At 38.3% G+C, this 24,784-nt stretch overlaps 1 protein-coding gene across 16 annotated transcripts in view; it reads left to right on the forward strand.

The window, feature by feature from the left end:
* The window catches only part of LOC18423321 (signal transducer, putative (DUF3550/UPF0682)), a 44,792-nt gene extending 20,950 nt beyond the window's left edge, over positions 1-23,842 (forward strand). For 4 of the 16 annotated variants that reach the window (XM_020672929.2, XM_088863787.1, XM_088863788.1 and 1 more), the window contains 6 exons: positions 4,438-4,504; positions 4,594-4,827; positions 5,089-5,180; positions 19,458-19,640; positions 19,772-19,911; positions 23,209-23,842. In XM_020672929.2, the coding sequence (XP_020528588.1) occupies positions 4,438-4,504; positions 4,594-4,827; positions 5,089-5,180; positions 19,458-19,640; positions 19,772-19,911; positions 23,209-23,467 (975 nt within the window). In that variant the 3' untranslated portion in view covers positions 23,468-23,842. The other 12 variants (XR_016053286.1, XR_016053291.1, XM_020672933.2 and 9 more) reach the window with 10 other exon arrangements.
* The last annotated feature ends 942 nt before the right edge of the window (positions 23,843-24,784 follow it).

Here is a 24,784-nt window from a genome sequence, read left to right on the forward strand (position 1 = left end):
ATGATGAAGAGTTGGTTTCGGTCGCTAAATTGGCTAAGACAGGTTACTCCACCATTTTTACTGGTAATAAGGTGGAGGTGAAATATGAAGATGAATTAATCATGAAAGAAGGTTTCTTTTCACTTGCAATAAAAGAATTCCATTTCTTAAGTTCGAGTTATAATGATAACTATGTTGTATGTATATGGCACATGAGACTAGGGCACATAAACCCTACAAGGATGGAGAGATTAAAGAAGAGTGATTATTGAGTAATCTAAATAAAGACTTAACCAAAGTGATTATTATACGAGGAAAAAGTTGTTTTAGAAATCCTTTCTGAAAAGCTCAGAGAGCTATGGGCATTTGTTTGGAGGTTGTTCGTAGTGATATTTGTGTACATATGAATGTGGCCGCCAAGGGCTGCAAGTGGTACTTTATCACATTAAAAAGATGATCACTCCCATTTAGGCAATGTCTATTTGTTAAGATAAGAGAATAAATAAATAAAAAAAAATCTGAAGCCCTAGATTAGTTCAAAGTGTATAAAACCGAGATGGAACCCCAAATCAAGAGGACTATTGTATATATGTTAAGATCAATGGGAGTGACGTGGTTTTTCATCTTTTTATATGTGGATGACATGTTAATTGTCAGTATTTTGATTGGAGACGAGCTTTCTTGTCACATAATTTTGATATGAAGGACCATGGAGAAGCCATGCAGAAAATTCCATATAGAGGTGCAATTGGGTCACTAATGTATGGTATGTCAAGGACAAGACCAGTTTTATCTTCTACCATGAGTTACGATTAGCAGGTTCCAAAATAATCTGGGCATGAATCACTGGAAGGCCATCAAATGAGTACTGCGACATTTGAAGGGAATCGTTAATTACGCACTCACTTATGGAGGAGGCTCGGACATACAGATACAAGGATATTCAGATGCGGATTATCAGGGCGATTCAGATGATATCTAGTCCACATCCGGATATATCTTCACGCTTGCAAGTGGAGTTGTTTCTTGGTGCTCAAAGAAACAGGATATAATTGCATTCTTGACTATGGAGTTAGAGCATGTGGCAAGTTGTTTTGTGGCTAAAAGTAGTCTGGTTAAAGAAGTTCCTAAATCAACTCAAATTTGATCCAGTGAAGTGCTTGTGCATTAAAATCTTCTGTGAAAACTAGGCAGCTATTTGCGTGTCAAAAGAGCCGAGGTTACTACCACATTCGCAACGAGATCCAAGCAGGAGAGATTCTGATTACATATCTCCCGATTGAGACCATGTTAGCGGATCCTTTGATAAAAGGATTGGTGGCAAACGTTTTTTCTGCCAAACATGTACATGGGATGGGCTTGAGAGAAATTGAAAGGGAATGATTGTATGGCCTTCAAAGGCCAAGTGGGAGATGTTGGGTTTTTGTGGCCTTTAAAGGCTTAGAGAGCTTGTAAAAAAAATATATATATATAATAGAATATGCACTTCAGTGGGAGTGTGAGTTGACTGACCAAGGGTTGGGCGGTTTATGGCCTTGGTCATGTCTAAAACCCTCAGCCTTGCGCATGTGGCACATCCGAAAAGGGTTTGACGTGGGTCATCCCTTGTTGAGGTCGGAGAGATGCCCAGGGATCATGTTTGTAGGCCAGAAGATCTGTGTGGTCTCCTGTGTATGGTTGTAGGCTTGTGAGAGCAAGGGCCAAATCCTCAATAGACTTCCGCACAGCATATACATATGACAGCCGCATGGTAAGCCGCCCTTTTTTACAGGGACACGTGTATATGTGCATTGAGAGAGCCCCCTTTGCACTGTAGTGACAAGTGCTAGACTTGCTCTTAAAAAGGGGGACTGTAATCCATATTCCAGGATCATAGTCCCACTGTTTTATTATCCAACTTTGACAAGCGAATCATGAGCCCCTGCAAAGTGACTATGGATCATGAGATTTTTGTTGGGTTGGATAAGAGAACATTTGTGGATCATGGTTTATGGGGCGAGTGGAGCGCCCTTAGTGTCACTTATTTTGACCCAATGGTACACTCCTAGTATATTTTATTTCGGTATTGTAATTGTTTCTTTGATTTTTAAATATTTTTCAGAATATTAAACTATTGTTACTGCTGTAAATTTTCATAAAGAGGTATTTTTGAAAGTTTTTAGAACTTTAAAATAACACATATGGGACCAAGGATCCAGCCCCACATGTGGCACTCCGTGCACCCTAGGGATCGCACCCTATTTTTGTTCAGTAATATTTGGCACATCTTATTTTATTGCTAAATGGGGTGTCATGCCAATTTTTTTTAACTAAAAGGGGCCACGTTTTTTTATGAGAGAAAAGAGGGGGCATTCCACTTTTTGTGGCACAATCCCCCCATGCCTTTTTGTTCGGAAGAAAGTGGCATGCCCCTTTTATTTTAAAATCAAATTTAAATATGATAAATCCAAAGATTTGATAATTAATGAGATATGGTTTTCCCAAATATTGTGGGAAATTAGATTTATCTAGAAAATATTTTTAAGTTTGATTTCAAATTTATAAGGATAAAGTTTAAATTTGATTGGTTTGATTTTAAGTAGTAAGTAGGAGCGGATTGAATCAAAGTTTAAGGGGATAAGGTTCTTAATTTTTCCACCTAAAATCTAGCTGATTTTTGGGATGGATAGCTTTTGATTAAATCTCTCACCCCACAGATTTCCTATTTATCGTAATATGGTGTGGCTGTAAATGAGATAAGGCAAATCCTATTCAAACTTGAAGATAAGTTTTCTCAATATCTCCTTCTATTTAAAGATGAGCCTATTTGAGATCCAATAATAATAATTTCTATTGCTCCCAAGATATCTCTCTCCCTCACATAGCAATTATTGGGATGTCTCTCTCTTCTTCACTCACCAAATTTGGAGGAGACCTCTCTCTCTCTTCTTCAAATTTGGGGATCTCTCTTTCCTCTCCATACCAATAAAATGTTTATCTCTCTTTTTTATTTTCCATGCCATCTCTCTCTTAACCTAAATAGAGGCAGGCCATGCATCTCTCTCTTAACCTAAAGTGAGGCATGCCATCTCTCTAAGACATACCACCTCTTTCTCTCCTCTATATTTTTCTCTTGAAAGAAAAATTAGAGGTGGCCTATTGGAGGAGAAATGCTAAACTAGGGTTTGCTGTATTTTTCAAAGGAAGAGAGAAGCTTAACTTAGAGAGATATCAATTCCGAGATCAACCCTATTTTGTTCCCATAGGGTCTAGGTTATTTTTTAGCTCTCTTAAACTCTAGAGTAAGAAGGATAGCCTACAAAACTTCCTTATGAATTTCTAGCAACACCTTAAGGAGGAAAAGTGTGTCATTGGTCTGGGAATCGGGTCTGGGGTGTACCAAGTCCTGGTTGGGTAACTCCAAGCATCTTTCAGTATGTCTTCCCATTAATTTTTATTTATTTTCAATTTTATTTTCTATTTTTCTATAATTTTTTAGGAACTTATATTATGTTAAAAAATTGTTATAAAAGCTAGTTTAAAGTTCCTGGATGATTTCTATTTCTCTTAGCAGTAAAATAAAAATCTTAGATTGTATTTAGGACATTGTTTTCATTTTCCAGAAATATATTGTAGCACATGTAGGTGGAATTCAGGTATTGGGAATAAAAGTAAAAATAAAATTTTGAATTTAATATCTTGAGTTCCACGTAGCCACAACTTACAGCCCCCACCACTGCCCCCATTATCACATTGTCAGCACCACTACCAGCATTGGACCACATAATAAACAAATTACAATTCAAATTAAAACAATGAAACACCTATGTATCACAAATTATAACTGACCAAATTGCCATTTGGTCAAATTACAATTTGAAAAAGAACGCCGTTTTACGAAATTGGATATCAAATACTGAATTAATTGCTGTTTTTCAGTGAATAGAATTTTTCTTTTTTATTTTTCATTTACTAAGGTGGGATATGGCATGCACCCCTATCAACTTATTTAATGTAGCAGCTCTGACTTAGTGATTGCAATCTAAACTATGAGTTTCCTAGGTTTCTGAAAAGCTGGTTCGTATAAAAAATATGAATTTGCAATGCAACTATGAACTTGGATGAAACATCAGTGTCGGAGCTAAAATGCTTTTAGGTGCACTAGCTGTTTTTTGGCTGATTGACTTGCCCATATTTGTCATTTCAGTCCATATTTATTGTGTAAACTTTGAAGAATAGAAAACTGTATTCTGGGAGCATAGTAGATATCTCTCTTATGTCTCCAAAAATCTTGAATATATACTTAATCAACAGCAAGCAGAATAATCTTCTTCCCAGTCATCCTCCTGGCACATATTCCCAAATTTAAGGTTCCCTATTATGGTCTGTTTGAAAATAAATGGTGGTGATGTCTGAAACTTATTCTTCTTGGAATTTTTACTGAGATGTTATATGAAGTGTTTTGTTCTGGATGGGCAGGTAATTGCTACAATATGTGAAGAGCTCTCTCCAGAAAGCATTATGCTAATCTACATATCAGCATCAGGTGATGTTAGGTTCTTTACCCCAATTCATTCCCTACTGCCTTTCAAAATAATAATTGTTTTCTTGACACGGATGAACTGTTGTTTGCAGGGAAGGCTGAGCGGAATGTCACTTCTCTGCCAACAGCTTCTGGAGCTCTGATGAACTCTTCACAACCAATTTTGCGCGTTCCACATGCTCATGATTTATTATCAAAAGAGAGCTCAGTTACCACAGATAATCATCGGAAATATGGTTCAGAATCTCATGCTTCAGTGGATGATAAAGGCGACTCTGTTGATTCTTCAGGGACATGCTTGTGGTTGGGTTCTCGTGGAAATGGAGGTTTAATATTTTTCACTATTAACACACATACCCATTAGAAAGAAATAGAAAAAGAAATTCTTGTGTTACTTTCAGGAAATCTATACCTAGAACCGTTCATTTGATTTTAGCATCTTCCTAAAGTTACATAACTTACAAAATTTTGTAAAATTATCTAATAGGGAATGCTTTGAGTTAGCCGCGGCTTGTTTTTTCTATCAATGAGGATGGAGTATAATATTATGCTTTGTTTTTTGACTATCAATGTGTCCTTATGATCAGGTGTGAACAAGCTTTATCCTGCTGATATACTTCCTTTTACAAGGAGGCCACTTTTTCTTATTATTGACAGTGACAATAGTTGTGCATTCAAGGCAGGTTTGTCAGAACTCATTTTTTTTTTTTTTTGGGGTATTTTTTCCTTCATCTTAAGCACCATCTCTTTTGGTATAATAGCTCAAAATCATCACAATGGCCATCCGTTTCTTACTTTCCAGAAATCTGAATTTTAGACGGATATTGACAATCCATACATGCTAAAACTATATGTTCTGCACATGCTTCCTACTGTATCTAATTGCCAAATTATGCCATTGATAAATTTATTTTATAGATGTTAATGCATTGCACATCATTTTTTTCTCCAATGAATACTAGAATAGGGTTTTCTCCATTGTTAAACTTTCTGTTTATCTACAATATGATATGCACAGAATATATTGTCGAAATGCATGAGATAATTTTGGGGGATATCCAAGATAGTGGGTTATGCATCAAACACCATGGTACTTGACTCCTCAACAAATGGGCTAATAAACTGGAAATGCTCTCTCTCTGTCTCCCCCTTCCCCCCCTGCCTGTGAGTTATCATAGTTTTTTATCGTATGTTTCTTACCAGAAAAATTATGATAGATTAGATTAATATTAAGGATGAAAAGTTTTCTTCTCTTGGTTATTATTCTTCCCAGAAAGTGTACGAGTGCCATGCCTGAGATAATGGCACTGTGCTTCACCATATTTTGGATTGCCCATGAAGCATTCTGTAATCCATTTCATGGGAAGATACATGATAATACTGAATCTGACCATCATGTCTTATTTTATATTGCACCTGCCCATCCGAATCGAAGCAATGAATGCCAAAGTTTTCCTTTTCTTGCTGACGAAACAGTGATGTTGAAAGATTAAATTCCAACTCCATTCAAACATCCCCACTCACCTCCAGACAACACCAGGACTCAGGTTCAGACTTTGGATTGAATTCATTTATGACTTTTTTTTCCTCATTGCCCACTGCAGTTAATAAAGAGGAGTCCTTCACCCTTTCAAATTTTGTGTTTCATATCATGCTATCTATAACTCGTAATGTTCTTTCCTTTGTTTCATGCATGCCTTTAGGAATCACAAAGTTTGTCAATGCAATTGCACATCAAGAGTGGAAGTAACCATTGGCAGAAGACACTTGATCCTGGGAGAAAATAAAATCTGGAATCTTGTTCCATTTCCTAAAGGAAAGAAGGCATTGGCATTGGGAGTGCAAGCTAAAGTTTGAGCCAGACTAGAGCATTGAGAGGAACGAGACATGAGTTGTAACTGAGGATTTTACAGAGGATAGACTCAGAACCATGAGGCTCGTAATATTGATAGCTTCCAATTATTCAGAGCCACTATATCTATGCAACTTGTATGTCTCTCTCTGAGAATGTCTCTCTCTGAGAATCTTGAATTAGGATGCATGGTACCTTACTACCTCTTTGAATTCCTTCAAGGAGATCCACAAATGGCATACATTTTTGTGTATGAAAAGCCATCTAGTTGCTCGACGCAATTATCTTAGAGCTAGTTCAATAGGTTCACACTCCATGTTAATCAGCTTAATTATTGCATGCATGTGGAGTGTAGGCCTCAATGCACCCTGCTCTTCTCCTATATATAGAATATATTGTATTTATGGACATTATGATAGTTAATAGATCTGTCTCTAAAGTTTTCTATCAAAGAGATGGGTGCATTTTAGTACTTCTTGCATCCACTAAAGGGATTATTATATCATCAAGGAAGTCTACGATTGACATATCCAAAGAAATTTTTAGACTAGCTGCTGTGTGTGTTAGTCTCTCATGGCAGTCTCCCTTTTCCCCGCTCCTGTGGCAGTGATTCTTTGAAAGGTGTGGAATTAAGGCACACACTGCACTTTTTCCCAAACTCTTTCTTCTCTCCTATTCTACCTCTTTATTTGATGATTTCTAGAGATGAGCTCTATCATTTATTGATCGAGAGAATTCAACAGTTGTGACTAAACTAGCCTTGGTTCTCATTCGAGAAGTTGAACAATTAGCTAATAATCTCCTTCCCAATTAAATGAATTTCTTATTTTAACCTGTGTTAATGGAGTCTTAAGATGTCATTTTTTTTCCCCACCTTCCTCATTGTGATTTATAACTTAAGAGTGGCTGGCCTCTTTTGTCATATATGCCGGTTTATTAATTGCAATATTCATGTTGGAGCCATACCCTAAGTCATAATATATTATGATCGGTCTTCCTAGAGCTTCCTTGCTGTGGGGAGGCCTAGTGTTTGGACTGCTCAAGAGTGCTTACAAGTGCCCATGAACTTTTGATGGTTTTCTTTGTGCTGAAACTTTATTACCCAACTTGGGCTTTCCTCCTAGCATTAGATTTGATGAAAGATTTTGGATGGACAATTAGGTAGGATTATTCTTGTACATGCTTTACATGCTTTCTCTTAATTGGGATGCGGACCATATCCATATCGCTCAAGTCAGTTGCCTTTTTGAAGGCCTCTAGGTGCTTGAATTGGTCGTCAATGTCTTTACCAAAAATCAAAACATCATTAATATAGGCAATAGCAAAGTTGTCGAATGGCCTAATAATTTCATCCATAATCCATGTCGAATGGATTTACCAAAAATCCAAAGAGCATGGTGCACCATTCATATTGGCCCATTGGTACTGCAATGTAGTTTTGTAGCGATCCTCGTATGCAATCTTCACATGTCAGAAGCCTAATCTGAGGTTGAATTTGCTGAAGTGCCGGGCACTTGTAATTTAGGAGATCAGGATTTACCTGTTTGGAACGTTAGGGGGCCTATAATTAATTACGAGCTGCAGAACTCCTCTTTCCTATTCACTATGATTATTGACATAAAAAGCAGCTCATGACCAAGACCTCTTGCTTGGTCAGATAAAAGCTTTGCTCAACAGGTCTAAGATCTCCTGGTGGTTGAGTTTGCGTATCTCTTTGGGCATTTGAACAGCCCGTGATTTTGATGGGACTTTCTTTTAGGAGAAATCCTCTTAGTAAGGGAGCTTTACCTCCCATGTGTGTCTTTACTGAAAGGCCTTTATGTTTAGGGAAAGTGTCTTCGCATGGCTTCAATTCATGAGTGGTTCTATGGTTTTGCTAATTGTCACGAAATATGGGCATGAGGAATTTGGTCCTTGATGTCAGGAATGACCTTCTGAAGGCATTCCTTTACTCAAGATTGTCTTTTGATAGCAGAAGAAGTAGGAGGTACAGAGAATCGAAAGAAAACTTCCTTCCCTTTTAGGTTCCCCCTCCCAATTTTCTATGATGAAAGACTGGAGTTTTGAGAGAAGAGAGTTACCGTCCCATCAAGGATTAGGAAGTCTAATATTCACAGGCCTCCCCTTTGCAGATATGGACGTCTCAAACCATGTATATTGTTTCCAGCTTGGCCCTGTCTACAACTTGTGGCTTCTCATTACGTCTCTTCCAATATTCTACTGGAACTATGTCAACCCGAATACAGTTGAAGTTGGATCTTGAGTCAGGTCTTTGTATATGTTCCCTCAGATCTTAGCCATTAATATGGAAATCCATCATTGGAAATCATGCACCATTCTATTGATGATCATCTTTCCTCGAACTGCCTAATCAAAGTATTTCTCTAAATCCGGGTTAGCAGGCGCATCGAATGGTTTGCTACTCTCTCCAAGGAGGATGTTCTGTTGTTCCTTCGGTGCTTGGATTGGAGTTTTAAGGGATTTAGTATGAATGTTTAGCTGCCTGCGCTTCCCCTGAAAATCCTTAAGTTTTGGTCAGGATACTTCAACTTTCTTGGCGAGTTCATCTCCATTTTTATGGAGACAAAGTGTTCTTCAGGAAGAACAGTTTTATGTCATCTCCTCCTAGAAGTAGAGGCTCCAGAAGATATTGTCCCGACAGTTCCCCATCACAAAGGTATTATTGGAACTTGTGAGTAATTGGGAAATTTGTGTTGTACTTGAATTTTGTGAGTTCTTTTTCCTCCATCCCACAGTTGTAGTTCTCCATTTGCATCTTCTCATGGAACTTTGGGCTCATGTTGATATAGAAGGGTATCACACCCAACTATTTTATCAATAGAGTCAATGATGACCTCGACGGGGTTTACAGCTCCGAACTGCAAATCTAGGCTTTGGAGGGAGTCTGAATTTGCCGGAACAAATCGATAGTTCCTGTGGTTTTGGAGTCACCGCTACTACTGTATTGGAGGTGTTGACCTGACAAATGCATTCTTTAGTGTCAAAGTCGCTTTCTAATGAATAGAAGTTGCTTCCTCTGGTAGCGGCACTGACTTTCTTCTTATCTTTGCAGTCCTTCCAAAAATCTCCTTTTCCATAGTTGTAATATTTTGATTTCCACCTCTCACCTTCTTCTTATGAGAATGCCTCCTCCCCTTTTATCGGTTCAGTGCATCTTTTTCCTAGGAGACATATCTCTTCTCTTCTCATGGTGGCGACGCTTGTACCGTTCTCTGCTCCTACTCCTTTTGTGGCAATGAGGACTGCCTTTTATCCCGGTCAACTTTAGCTATCTACAGACGTCTTTCTTGACTTTGTAACTGCGGGCCTTGGCATTGGCTTGGAGCTTTTCAGTGCATCTCTCCATAATTACTATTTTTGTTTTAGTAAAATACGCCCCCAAGCAACAATATTTAGGTCATAATCTTTGAAATGATTTTGACATTCTCCCTTAATTTGCTCGGAAGCCTAGCGAAGAATTTTTGTTTGTAGGCAGCACTTTCACAGTCAAGAAGCTTACTTACTCCTTCCTGGAAGGCATACATACCTATACCGGCTATAATCACCAAGGGGCCGTTTGGATACTTGGAAATATATTGTCTGTAAAATATATTACAGCCGTAATACATTACTGCGTAATACATTACCTGCAAATGGATTGTCACTGTTTGGGTAGTATTTAGGTGCAACTTGGGAAATACATTGCTACTATTTGGCTATGTCCGGAAGAAATATGAGAAATGCATTACCATCCAAATATGAAAAATATGGCTATGTTTGGCTAACATGATTAGACTTTGGTTTCAACATGATAAGTCATTGGAATACCATGATTTTATTGTGATAAGCCTTATTTTTATTTATTTATTATAGAAGTCTTTCAAATATCTCTCTATATATAATTTCAAATAAACAATAAATTTATGATAACAAAATCAAAATTTTTATGGTACAAGTTAAAAAATGTGAATAAGTTTGATTAGTAAACTAGAAGGTTTGGTAATTGCTGTAGAAAATTTTGAAGCATTGGAGGAGACTAAAGAGGTATCTTATTTCAATTGAGCTTTTACTTATCTTTTACGAGGATTATGTTGTGTTAAATTTTTTATTATGATTGTGTTGTGTAATTTCTCATTGATTACCAATTATTATTTTTATTATTTTTGTTTTTATACGAGAGCTGATGGTGGGCTACAACCCAAATTGGGGATAGAGGGAAGAAGAAATTTTTTTATTATGATTGCAGTAGAAAATTGTCCCTCATCAAGGTCTACAACTGTTCAAATCAATTTAGATTTCCCCTTACTTTCACTTACCAATTATTAAAAATTTTTGTTTTCCCTTACTTTCACTTACCAATTATTAAAATTTTTTGTTTTTATATGAGAGTCAGATCAGGGCTACAACCCAAATTGGGGATAGAGGGATGTAGAAATTTTTTATTATGATTGCAGTAGAAAATTTTCCTTGTACACTTGTTCAAATCAATTTAGATTCCCCTTTTCATACCTCTACTTTAACTTTCTACTTACCTTAATAATTATACAATACAACGTATATTGAGAGAGAGGAAATTTTTTTTTTAAGTGGGGATAGGGCAGAGAGACGCACGAGAAAGATTCCAAAGATTACCCGTCAACTTCGTAATAGATTTTTCACCCCTCACCGCGCGTAATGGATTTCATGATTTTTTGGGAAATCTCAAGTAATCTGGCGTAATGTCTTTTCATTTCCTTACTATTAAAGCGTACGCAAACAATGTAAATATCATATTTCTTTGTAATCTATTGTCACGTAATAGATTTTCATGTACCCAAAAGGCCCCTAAGGGAGGAGATAGACATCACCATTACGGCCTGTCTATGTTTCCTTTCTTGGTGCTCCCGAGGTCCACATAAATGAATCCTAGTGGTAGCTAGGAGGCTTTCTATAAGATTAGGAAGGAGTCTCTTTATCATAGGCATCAGTTTAAAGAGTTCCATCATCTTTAACTTTTATTGAAACTTTTATTTCGTCTTTACCTTCTAGGTCGAATTGGCCCCACCAGTTTCTAAAAGGACGATGATGTGATCTTTTCAAGTATACATAGTTAAAAAAAAATTCTTTCTTTTTTTCATACCGGCTAGAACATAACATTACAATTCTTACATTCGAACATAACACAATTCTTACAATTCTTACATTCGAACATAACACAATTCTTACAATTCTTACATTCGAACATAACACAATTCTTACAATTCTTACATTTGAACATAACACAATACATGATATTGAATCAAGAAACATGGATCCATCAGAATACCAAATTACCTTGCCAAGGATTACTCCCAAGGACTTGACACACCCCATTCTAGGTCTCACCGTTGGCGCACAAGATGGAGGTCCCCAAGTTGTCTCACGATGTGGGAAGCCTAGGCAACCTAATCTATATGAGAGAATCAAAACAATCTTTGACTAATCTTTAGGTTTAGGCTAGCTAGGGAGTGTCACCCTTTTTCCTATGGCCCTAGGGCGTGGCACCCCTCCTTTTTCTTTTCTTAGAGGGAGGTGAGATGAGAGAGAGATAATTTGGAGAGAAGGGGTGTGCAACCTTAATGGAGAGAGAAGGAGAGGTCTAGAGAGAAGTGTCTTTGCCTCTACTCACAAGGTTTAGGGTTCTGGGGTGTAGGGTTTGCTATCTTAGTGAGAATTAATCTTGACCACCTATGTTAAGAGACCTGTGAAGTGAAGAGATCTTAGCCACTCCATGTCCTAGATCAACCATCATGATTAATGGGAAGGTACTAGAACCATTATCCCTTAATTTCCTAAACCCATTCTCATCAAATATTTAATCCTTGGGAAATATAACAATATATCATGTTAATTTCAATCAATCCAAAATCTTTCCCATTCTACAATGAATCAAACCCTTCTCTAAATCACACCAAAAACAAAACACATTCTAAAAGACTTGTTGAACAAGTTAAAGAAAGAAAAAGAGAAGGAAGTGGGGTGTGCCACCCATATGGTTCCTTGTGGACCCCACATCCCCACCTAGTTGGGCACCATATGATGGGCCGCCATCATAAATGGGCCTCCACACCTTTGTGAAAATTTACAAATTAATAATATAATTTTTAGAGCGCATTTAATATTTTAAATTTATCTAAATATATAAAATCTAAAAAATTCAATTTTGGCTATTTTAAAATTCCTTTTGAACAAAATAAAATATATAGAGGGCTTTAAAATTTCATTTTAATATTCAAATTCAAATAAAATATACATAATAAAATTAATTTGATGGGAATTGGATCCATAATGTCAAGGATAATACAAATATATTGGGGCACTTCTTCTTTTCTGAAAACCGTACTGTCATCTTCTCAAATTGACCCAGCAAAACCCATGACCCAGATCCCATTGCAGGGGTTCATGATTGGTCCATCAAATCCAACCAATACATGAAGGGAGCACGATTCTAGTCTATGGATTTCAGGTTCCTCCCTGAGGACAAGTTGATGTCCCATTTAGCACATTATCTCATAGGATCTTCCAACATAATCCAGTGTTGCATGGATACATCTCTTTTGCACAAGGCTATCTAGTGTACATGCCGTGCGATGGCAGTATTGAGGACTTTGGCCATTGTCCTCCTCGGCCAACCACTGCACACAAGGGTCACACGGGCCCCTAGCCATCTCTTCGACCTCATCAAGGTATAAACCCTCACCCTTATCAATTGTGCCTTATGCCCAAGGCTACGGGTTTTTAGACATCACCTCAGGCCTAGCGCGTCAAAACCCGCTAAATCGTAGTATAAAAAATGCTTCCTCTGATCCCTCTACACCATAATCCTTTGGTCCCACTAGACCCCACTCCTATTAGAATTATCACATCACTATAGTCATAATTTCACATGCTCTCATAAGGCCTTTAAATGGTCACATAACCCCAACAGTCTCTAAGTGTTCCGATGAACCCTTGGGTAAGCATATGTTGAAGGCCTCGAGTTGGGATTTTGGCGGAGAGATACACATTGGCTGTTCCAACTGTAAAGTAGTTTTGTTAATTTGCTTTGCATTTGGCCATCTGCTGACCAAGGGTAAATAGAAAATGGATTTTCATATGTAAGGTTGATGGCCATAAACCTATCCTTTGGGGATTTTCTCTGAAAGGCCTGAATAAAGCGGACTGCGATCAGAAATGGTTGCTTTCTGACTGATAGCTGGAGGGTTCTCTATAAGAAGCATCGAGATCTCCTCCGTACATAGCCCCCACTCCCATGAAAAAGTAAAAGGGCTTTCTGGTGACCACCTCGAACTTACCCCTGATTTTGCTAGCATCAGCTATATTCATACCTCCTTTCTTAGGGATTGAGCCGCTGCTTGTACCTGCAAGAAGTCTGGTGTCTGCGGGGGGTGAGTTGCCTTGGGCCTTTTGTGGTACAAAGGAGATAAAGTTCTACACTTTGAATTGTTTGCCGTTCTAGGGAAACAGAGGCATTACTTCTTTGGAAATTTTTCATAGAATGTACTCGCCTTTGGACATGTTCGCCCAATTCATGACCAATTTTTTGTTTGCTTTTCATTCAGGGCAGTATTGGTTCAGTTTTGTTGTTGGAGGAGTGTCTGCTCTAAATTTGTTTTGGTCAAGAATATTGGAGCTGCAACGTTCTCTTCATCTCCCCCTAGCTATAGAGGTTCAAAGGGTGGAAAGGAGGATATTTCTAGTTCACTTCTTTGGGTTGAGATCATGGTGGATTTTCGGGCTGCTGCTACCCTCCTTCCAAAGATAGAGTCTAGTAGGGATATGCCACTCTTGTTTCTCGGGCCATCATCCAATTTTTCTACAACCTTGATCTCTCATGTATTTTGAAAATGAGAGAGCCAGGTCTTCCTTCTATTGTCATTCAAGTAATTTTTATACAGGCTTTCTACTTCTCTAGAGTTTGTAAAAGCTTCTCTTACCCTTAGCCTCCTGTAGACATGGTCGAGGACAGTGACCTCATTGCCTCTTAAGGGTTTCAATCCAGCGGGCTCAGAGTTGTTTTCTGTGGAACTCAGAGAATTCTCTAAGCCATCTTTCTCTGCTAGGATCCTGGAGATAGTTCTCTTAGAGGGCTGCTAAAACTTCAACGTGGTCTTTCCACGGCTTGGCCAGGCATGGGAAGGTGACGAAGATTCATGAGGTGCAATAGTATGGACTGTCTCCTCCTCTCGTCGTCACACCACTACTCCTAGGGAAATATGGAGAGGCATGGGGATTGCCACGTTCCCTAAAGTCTATGGTTATGTGACTGGGCCCATTGGAATTCTTCCTCCAGGAGGTTCTTGGGCTTTGGCAAATCGTTGCTCCAAAGTCCAGACTTTGGGGATTCGGATCTCTGATGGTTTTATCCTTTGAGGGACCATTACTTTTCCCTCAATATCTTCTTCCATATATGTACCTTCGAATCTGATGGCCATCATGGGTGCTGGGGTACAAGTGTTGATAGCTCGATACCTTATTTTCCAAGTATATCGAACCCCTATGTTTTAGTCTGCAGTCGGAGTACCTGGTTTTAGTGCTGGTTGATGAGGGAAATGGTAAAGTTTGGGTAGATGAAGAAAAATATCCTGCCTCTGGCTAAGGAGGCCTTGACTGCATCAAAGTGAGTATGCTTGCCATTGAGCACATACACATGGATGAAGGTGTTGAGGTTTTCTCGGTTGAGTGGGGTGACACCACCTCGAGGCTGCCAATATGAAGGAATCTCATACTTCTCTCCATAAATTGTCTCAACTTATGGGGTTTTAAGAAAGAGATGGAGAAGGATTGTTCTGAGTTTTGGGATACCTATAGACACCTTCTACTTCCACGTTATCAATGGATTTGAAGCCAAGGGCTAGGAGCAGCCCTTTAGGTTTATAGATGTCTGATGTTTTCATCTTTCCAGGTTGTTTACATTTTGTCCCTCAATTATTCATTCTTAGAGGCTAAACCCCTTGCCACGAGGTGCTGGGTTCCCCCCCTTCTTCTAGATCCCAACTGTAGTGCCTAATTGCAGAGAAAGAGAAGGGAACAAATTTCAACTTTTTTTCACTCATTCTGGAATAGGCAGGACAACAATACTAGAGCTGAATGCTTATTTTTTGCTGGTAGCTGTGCCACTTTTTTTTGCAAGATGCTTCTAAAGAGTTCGCAAGATATTTTTAAAGTAGCGAAGTTCTAGTGTTGGGACAATGGAATATGAAATGTACAGAGTTATCTTTATATACCACAGTCTATCTATGTACACAATCCTATGTACTTGTCATGGGATAGGAAATGCTTAAGCCCATAAATAACCCCCTAAAAATGGGAAAATCCTACCTAAAAAGAGCCCTAAACGCTCTGATACCAAGTGAAGTCCAGAAAAATGAGAACCCAACTCTAAACCTTGAAAATACCATGGGTGTTGGAGGCAGTTCGAGTTGCCTGAATCGCCCAAACAACAATATTATTAAGTGCTTTAAGTGTTTTGGAATCGGTCACATATCATCTCAGTGCCCAAATAGAAAAACAATTTTGTGAGCCACTGTGAAAGAAGAGCCTATAGTAACACTTGGTGACCATGGGGTGGCTTTGGTGATCCAACACAAGATGATTACATCCTGCATAGTAGACGAGGCATACTGGTTGTGAACTAATACTCTTCACATGCGATGCATTGCCTCTGGGAAGGTTTTGTAATCTTATCATTGATGGGAGGGAGTTGCGAAAATATTTTTTCTCAGGAGATGGTGGGCTATCTGAAATTGAAGACGGAAAGCCTGCCAAAGCCATAAAAGACAGCTTGGCTTAAGAAAGGAAATGAGGTAATAGTTCCTAAATGGTGGCTGGTTTCTTTTTTTATTGGAAAGCACTACAAATGTGAGTTATGGGGCGATTTCATGCCTATGGATGTATGTCATTTATTATTGGGCAGACCATGGCAATATGACCGGCGCACCGTACATGATGGGTTTAATAACACTTATTCCTTTGTTGTGGGTGGGGGGGGGGGGTGTTTGTAGTAAATGTGGTTTTTAGGTCCATCTAAGAAGGAAAGTACCTCCAAATCAGACAAGGGGTGTACTAACCTTCTTTCTTTGGCCGAGCTTATGGAGGGATTGGAGGAGTCCAGTATATTGTATGCAGTGGTTTGAGTGGAGAGAGCAGCCTGTTAGTTCCAAGGGCATTAAAGTTGACCAAAAGAATGTAGCAGCCATTAGGGATTGACCTACTCCTACTAATTGCATGACATTCGCAGTTTCATGGGTTGGCTCTTCTACAAGGGGTTTAGCAAGGACTTCAGTTCGATGATAGCACGTCACAGATTGCATAAAGAAGGATGCATTTATGTGGATTGATGAGGCCGATTTTCCAGTTAGTGAAGCAGAAGATGACTGAGACGCTTGTTTTGGCTCTTCCAACCTTTGATAGAGTCTTCGAGCTAGATTGTGATGCTTAGAATGTCAGAATTGGTGCAATGTTTAAGTCAAAAGGGGTGTCCTATTTCCTATTTCCATCTTTGGTAGAAGTTAACTGGCACCCTGCGGCGATATTCTACATATGACATGGAGTTTTATGCTATTATTCAAGCCAAAGGCCTTGGCACCATTATCTAACCCAAAAGGAGTTTATTTTGTTTTCAGATCGTGAAGCGCTGAAATATAAATTCATGGGCAACATACACTATAAATCAGCGACGTGCTTGGTGGCTAGCCTATTTGCAGAAGTTTACTTTTCTCATTCGGCATATGGCAGGCAATCAAAACAGAGGGGCAAATGCTTTGAGTAGATGACAACTTTGTTGACTACCATAACACCTACTGATGTCGACTTTAAGGAAATATGGGTTCAATGTCATTATAGAGTTAGTGGGAATTGCCTTATGTAAGTTGAATTTCTCTTCAAACGAAACCATCTTTGTATACCCATAGGTTCCCTGAGAGAGATTGTTCTAGCAGGTCGTCATGGAGGACGTCTTGGCAGATATTTTGGTCGAGGCAAAACCATGGCATGGGTGGAATTAGGTATTACTAGCCAAAATTGAAGATAGATGTTACGCGGTTTGTAAAGAGATGCCGTACTTGTCAGCTGGTTAAAGGACAACGACAAAATATGGGCTTTGTTCTCCACTTCCTACTCCTAATGCAATTTGGGAGGATGTTAGTCATGTTGTGAATTCCACAGACTCAACCATGTATAGATTCGATACTTGTGGTAGTGAATAGGTTCTTGAAAATGGCTCATTTTATAGCCTGCAAGAAGACCTTGGATGCCATGCATGTTGCTAATCTATGCTTCAGAGAGGTAGTGAGGTGCATTGTGTTCTGAAGACGTTAACTTAAGATCGGAATACTCAGTTTCTCAGTTGTTTTTTGGGAACTTTGTAGAAGAAATTGGGTACTTGATTACAAGGCAATAGTGCCTATCACCCACAGACAGATGGGCAAACTAAAGTGGTAAGTCGTGCTCTTGAAAATCTGCTGAGAAGTATGCGAGGAAAAAGAAGAAACAGTTGGATCTAGCGCTTCCTCAAGCCGAGTTTGCCTATAACAGTGCTCATTGCAGGTCAACTAGTACGAGTCTATTCGAAGTGGTATATGTGAAGAACCCTACCCATTCGCCTGACTTGGTTCTTATCCAGAGTAAGTGCAAGGCTCACACTACTGTTGAGTAGTTGGTTGAGCATATGAAAGGAGTTCATGAGCAGGTGCGTGCTAACTTAGAGGCCAACACAATTACATATATCTCAAGGAGTTTAATGTGGGAGATTGGGTGGTGAACCTCTGGAAGGAAAGGCATCCAGCAGGCAAATACAACAAGTTGAATGACGATGGGCAATAGTGCTTACAAGGCAAATACAACGAGTTGAATGACAATGGGCAATAGTGCTTACAAGGAAAGGACCATTTAAGATTTTGAAGAAGATGGACAATAGTGCTTACAAGGTTGTTTTGCTTTCACATATGGGGATTTCAGATGTCTTTAACATTGTTGACCTGTCCCAGTGTGTTGGGCCAGAGATTGATGAAGATAAAGGTTCTAACTCGAGAGTGAGTTTCCTCAACTTGGGGAGAATGACGATGCGAAAGTGCATCAAGTGGACAGAATGACGAGTATCTTATATGGGAGTGGCAGATTCCTGCTTCCTCTCGCATATATTTGGAGCATGTGAAACCTTGGATGCCCACTAAGAATTGCAAGGAGTAAGTGTTGCTTGGGATGACGTTCTAGTTATATTGAGTGTTGTTTTCAGTTATTTTTTTGTTAGTCTGAATTGCTTTTATTTTCTAGACCAGTTGGGGACTTACAATGCATAGAAGTATACAATGAGACCATTTACCTTTGATGCAAGGTGGTCACAGTTAATCTTGACTATTGGATGTGAAATTGAGTGGTTGCATTTGTTCCATTGACCAATCTCAAAGTTCAAACGAAATTTTCTTGAAATTTGTAACACACCCAAGCTATCAAATTTCATATTGGATGATCATAAGTAATTGTAACCTCCTTGTACCATAGGTAAATGGTCTTATTGTATACAATCCCGTTATTTATAGTCAAGGTCATTTACATCTGAAGTCCCTTAAGTTAGGACTTTTGAGTCATTTTATTTATTATATGGGCAGTTAATGTCTTTGAACATTAAATAATAATATTTAAGAGGTGCATGGGGTTATGAGCAACCATTCACGTTTTAAGAGGTGCATGGGGTTATGAGCAACCATTCACGTGACTTTTCAAGTAGAAAAAGAGAGAGAAAGCTTAGGCTCTTGGGAGCCATAGTTGGGCTTGAAGGAGAAATCCTAGGGTTGTTCTATTTGTTGCTTATGCTTGGCCTGAAATTTACTGATTTTACCATTCTGTATCAATTTTCCTACATCACACACGCACATACATGCACATGCACAGAACTTGTTTGTCTATTTCCCACATCTTTTCTATTACTTGATTCGCATTTTTAATGATTTGTAGATAATCAAGGTTTGTCTTGTCAACTTTTGGCTCTAATTTCTGTTTCTATTTTTTTTTATCACTTCACTCTGAGCATGTTCTATGTCTTTGTCTTGATTTAATATACTGGTACTAATATTGAAAGTTCTCCAGATTGTACATGGTTCAGAAAGGGGAGAGTCTGCTGCATTGCTTTTGTCCCCAAGTGGACCTACATTTTCAGGTTTATCTTCTTTTGATCCGACTCGAAATGGCAGCCTGTTCACCTTTTTTCTCACTGCACCTATACAGGCATTCTGCAAATTGGTTGGTCTCTCCAACTCCAATCTTGAGATGGTAAGTCATGCAATAAAGAATTTCCTTTTACCCTTTATTCTTTAAAAGTGATAAACTTCATTAAATGAAACAAGATTACACTTGACCAAATTATCTTCTTTGCTTTGTTTGATATATTATTTGTGCTTTAGCAGGATGTGTACAGAAAGGCAGAAGGCATACTTTCTTCTGCTTTCTCTGTGTGGGAAGTGATTCTCAGCAAATCAGACAATCTAGAGATTGTTTGGGCTCGAGTTTTACCTGACCCATTTCTGAGGCGACTAATTATCAGGTATATCCCCAACTTGGTAGTAACAGTGATCCCTGAGTTCTTGCGTGAGTCCTTGTGCTGCTGTTTTCATTAATAGTACAGCAGCAGATTATAGTTGATTAGAAAAAGAAAAAAAAAAAAAAAAAAAAACAGAGAATGAATCATTTTATGTGATGATGTTATTCACTTTAGAACAGAGGAAAAGTTTGATGAATGCTCTCCTTTGCAAGATTTTTGCTTTAACAACTTATCGCACTTTTGGCCACAAGTTATCAGCTTCATTTTACTTTGCCAAACAGACTGAAATCTTTGGCTTCAACCATCAGTGAACCCAAAAAGTCTGGAGACGGACAAGGTTTTACTTGTCCTATGTACCAACCATGGCTCCTTTTCCTTTTCAATACAGCATAGTGCAAAACGATCTGGACAAGAAAAGGTGTTTTTTGTTGCATGTAAATCTTAATCTTGAGTTCCAAGTACAGGGGTCAATGGTGCAGGGCATTAGGAGAAGGATGTGAGATTTGTGCTATGGCCTACTCATTTTATGCATGGGCTTCCAGTTCATTTATGGGCAACCTCTCCTTTATTATTCTCCTTCATGGATGTCGGATTAAATCCTATAGTAGACTGTGCACATAGTGTATGGATTAGAAAGGAAAAAGATATGGGATTATATACAATGAGATCATTTACCTTTGGTATAGGGAGGTTACAATTATTTGTAACCATCCGATGTGAAATTTGATAGCTTGGACGTGTCACAAAGTTCAAGAAAATTTCTTTTGAACTTTGAGCTTGGTCAATAAAATAAATGCAGCCACCCAATTTCACATCCAATGGTTAATATTATTTGTGATCACCTTGTACCAAAGGTAAATGGTCTCATTATATACTTTCCTAAAAGAAATAACTATTTCTGCTGGTTTTGGCATCGTTACTCTTGTTGCATTCACTTCATAAAATATTTTGTGCATCCATCTCTCATTATTCCTTGATCTACAAGTTGTCTTTGATCATCATCATCATCAATATAGCCTTTTGCCAATTAATTGGGATCGGCTACACGAATCCTGGTCCGTCATTCTGCTCTATTAAAGGCCATACCCTCAGTGACGTCATAAGTCTCCATATATTTTCGGACTACTTGCAACCACATCCTTTTGGGCCTACCCCTTGCCCTCTTCAATCCTTCCACTTGAAATAACTCGCACCTCCTAACAGGTGTTGTACTTGGCTGGCACCACACATGGTTAGCCCACCCAAGTCTATTCTCTTTTATCTTATCACCTATTAGTATGGTCACCTAAATTTTCCCAAATGGATTCATTTTGAATTCCATCCCTTCTTGTCTTGTCACTCATCCATCTCAGCATCCTCATCTCTGCTACACTCATTCTACAGACATATTGTTTTTTGTCTACTCAACATTCCGTCCCTTGTAGCAAAGTTGGTCTCACAGCTATCCTATAGAACTTGCCCTTCAACTTCATTGGTATGCAACAATCACATAGAATTCCAGTTGCACATCTCTAATTCACCCACCTAACTCTAATTTTGTGCGTGACAACTTCTTCAATCTCTCCATTTTCCTGGATTATCAACCCAAGATATCGAAAATGCAGTTTTTTTTGTACTTCACGGCCATCAATCTTAACTACTTCCTTGTCTACTTCTATTATTACTAAACTTGCATTCCATATACCCTCTCTTAGTACGGTTAATTTTAAAACCTTTGGATTCTAGGGCATCCCTCCAAAGTTCTGACTTTGTGTTGATGTTGTTTTGGGTCTCATTAATCAAAACTGTCATCTGTGAACAACATGCACTACGTTACCTCATCCTGTAAGTACCAAGTCGTCGATAATTAGGACAAACTGTATGGGCTCAATGCTGACCCTTGATGTAGACCTATTGTCAGTAAAAACTCACTTGTCTCTCCACTAGTTGTTCGTATATTAGTTAGTGCTCCATCGTACATATCTATCACCAAGTCGATGTAGTGTTTGGAGACTCATTACTTTTCCAACACCAGCCAAATCACATATCAAGGTACTCTATTATAAGCTTTCTCTATATTAATAAAGACCATGTGGAGGTCTTTTCTCTTCGCCCTGAACTTCTCAATCAGTTGTCTAAGTAGGCAAATAGCCTCAGTTGTCGACCTTCCTAGTATAAAACCAAATTGGTTTTCAAATACATTCGTTTCATGCCTTAGTCATTGCTTAATCAGTCTCTCTCAAAGCTTCATAGTGTTGCTCTTAAGCTTGATCCCCTCGATAGTTCGCACAATTCTATATGTCTCCTTTGTTCTTGTAAATAGGTATTAGGTACCACAATACATTTCCTCCATTCACTTCGCCATTTTTTTTGTTCTCAACACCTTGTTGAACAGTTTCGTCAGTCAGTCAATGTCAATCTCCCTCATGCACTTCCAAACCTCTATCGGGATACCATCTGGTCCTAAAACATTTCCTATCTTCATCCTTTTCAAAGCTTCTTTCACTTCTGGCATCCTAATCTTTTGAATGTATCTAATCTCCACCTTCATTTGTAGCAACAGTTCCTTCTGCCGCTATGTTCCTATTGAGTTTGTCGTTTAGTAATTTTTGAAAATAAACTCGCCATGTTTCGTTGACCTCGTCATCTTTCACCAAAACCTTTTGATCCTCTCTCTTAATGCATTTAATATGGTTTAGATCCCTATATATTTTTTCTTTTATTTTTACTAATTTAAAGATATCTTTTTCACCTTCTCTTGTTCCCAGTTTATTATATAGATTATTATATGCCTTAAGTTTAGCTTTACTTACTATTTGTTTAGTGTTTTTCTTAGCATTTTTATACTTTTTTAAGTTTTGTTCGTTTCTATTGCACTGCCAAGTTTTGTAACATGATTGTTTTTCGCTAATAGCCTTCTGAACCTCATCACTCCGCCATCAAGTTTCCTTATTGGACTTTTTTTTCCCTTCTAGATTCTCCTAAAACTTCTTTTGCCACTTTCTTGATCCAGTCAACCATCTCATTACAAGTTGTCTTAGATATTGTATTTAATTTGTTTTAAATTATAGTATTTTTCATCCTAGGGGTTAGAGGGACATGTCAACTGGGTAGGAATGGATCCCTTGATGTCATGTTGTGGATTTGCTACTTTGACCAACCAAGCCAAGGGACCCATCCCTCAACTAGTGAATTTAAATTTGATCTTGAAATTTTTATGAGACCACTATTTGATTTATTTTAGGATAATTTGTGGATTCATTATTGTACTGGAAGAGCTACTGTTCCGAAATAGCCTAATCATATGGCTCCTCATCTCAGGTTCATATTTTGTCGGACTGTTTTAGCTCTCTATGCACCATGTGGAAAGAATCGTTATTTACCAGAATGCCAGCCTAATCTTCCTGCTTCTGTATCTCCCACTTGTGCTACTTCGCAATCTACCCTCCACCGGTTAGCAAGCTGCCTTGGTGTGGTTGACCAATTTTCATTCACATGTTCGTTAAAAGGCACTGCTCAAATCACAAAAGCGATTTCTGAGATCGAAGAAGTGTGTCGTGAGAAGGGTACAGTTTGTTAATATATGGCATCGTTGCATTTGATGGGCTAAAAGCTATTTATCTACTGATCATCAGTGTCAATGATTTGGGGTTGCAAGTCGGTTTGCATAGCAGTTGAGATTTTTTTAATGTTCCAACTGCTGTACAGCATCCAACGGTGAGCTCTTCAAGTTTCTGTTGGCCCCTTCTGGGTAAAATGGCTGGTTTGATTGATGAAAAGTTGTGAAATAAGTGATCTTCTTTTGGTTTTTATTCTTTATGTTTTATTATTTTCATCATGTAGTCTGCGCTACATTTTTGTGTATAAGATGAAAAGATTAGCCGCATGTGTAAATGAATAAGAGTTAGGGTATTTTGAGGTGTCGTTTCGATACCTGGAAATACATTTCGAGAAATGTTGTTTTTGTGGAGATGGCTGGCGTTTGGATTGAAATTTTGGGACAGAAAAGTATTTCTATTTTCCTCATTTCCAGCCTTTTACCTTCAGAATTTGATTTCCTACCTAATTTCCCTGTTACGGATACGTCCACTTTATAAAATACAATTAATTTTGCCAAAACACCCCCACGAATTAGAGAGAGAAACTATATCAAATTTTAAGTTTTAGAGAGTCTAAAATTATTTTAGGAATGAATTTATCAAAGAGAGTATCTCAGAACTTGAATTTTTTTTTTAAGTTTTGGAGAGTATATCAAAATTTTTGAAAGAGTCCAATTTTGAGAATATGACCACTTTAATGCCCTAAGATTACAGAAAGAGTCCAATTTCGGACTCAATCTATTTCTTAAGAAAATATCCCGGTGGTTCCAGAGTCGAGCACAAAATTATGGATTGAAAAAAACATTCAGAATACTTTTTAAGTTATTTCCGAATACAGAGCATGTCTTTTAATGGTACCGAGGTGTTTGTGTTTCCTTTTTATGGGTCTGCTCAATGAATTTCTCGTGGATGATCATCACCTTACAGCTTAGTATAACTACACATACAAGCATATATACTTGTTTTTCTTTGTTTGGGCTCGTTAGACTTTTATTTCTTGTTATCATGCAAAAATGATGTGCAAGTATGTATGGTTCCGGACAAAATTAATGAGTCTGTCTATAGTAGACAGGCTACAAATATCAGAAACAAATAACAGAGTGTTTTGAGACTCCTTGGCCAGTGAATCAGCTTCTGCAATCTGCATTCATTTCTCTTCAGAAATCATGAATACAGCTTGGAACGAATTCATCAAAACGCCAACAAGATGTATGGGCAGTCACCTTGAACACAAGCCCATCGAAAAATGTTGCTTGAATCTCCCTAAAAAACCAGAACAATATATATCGCGATTTCTG

This window comes from Amborella trichopoda, chromosome 4 (genome assembly GCF_054954075.1).
Source record: "Amborella trichopoda isolate Santa Cruz 75 chromosome 4, AtrichopodaSantaCruz75HAP2 v2.0, whole genome shotgun sequence".
Lineage (NCBI taxonomy): Eukaryota > Viridiplantae > Streptophyta > Magnoliopsida > Amborellales > Amborellaceae > Amborella > Amborella trichopoda.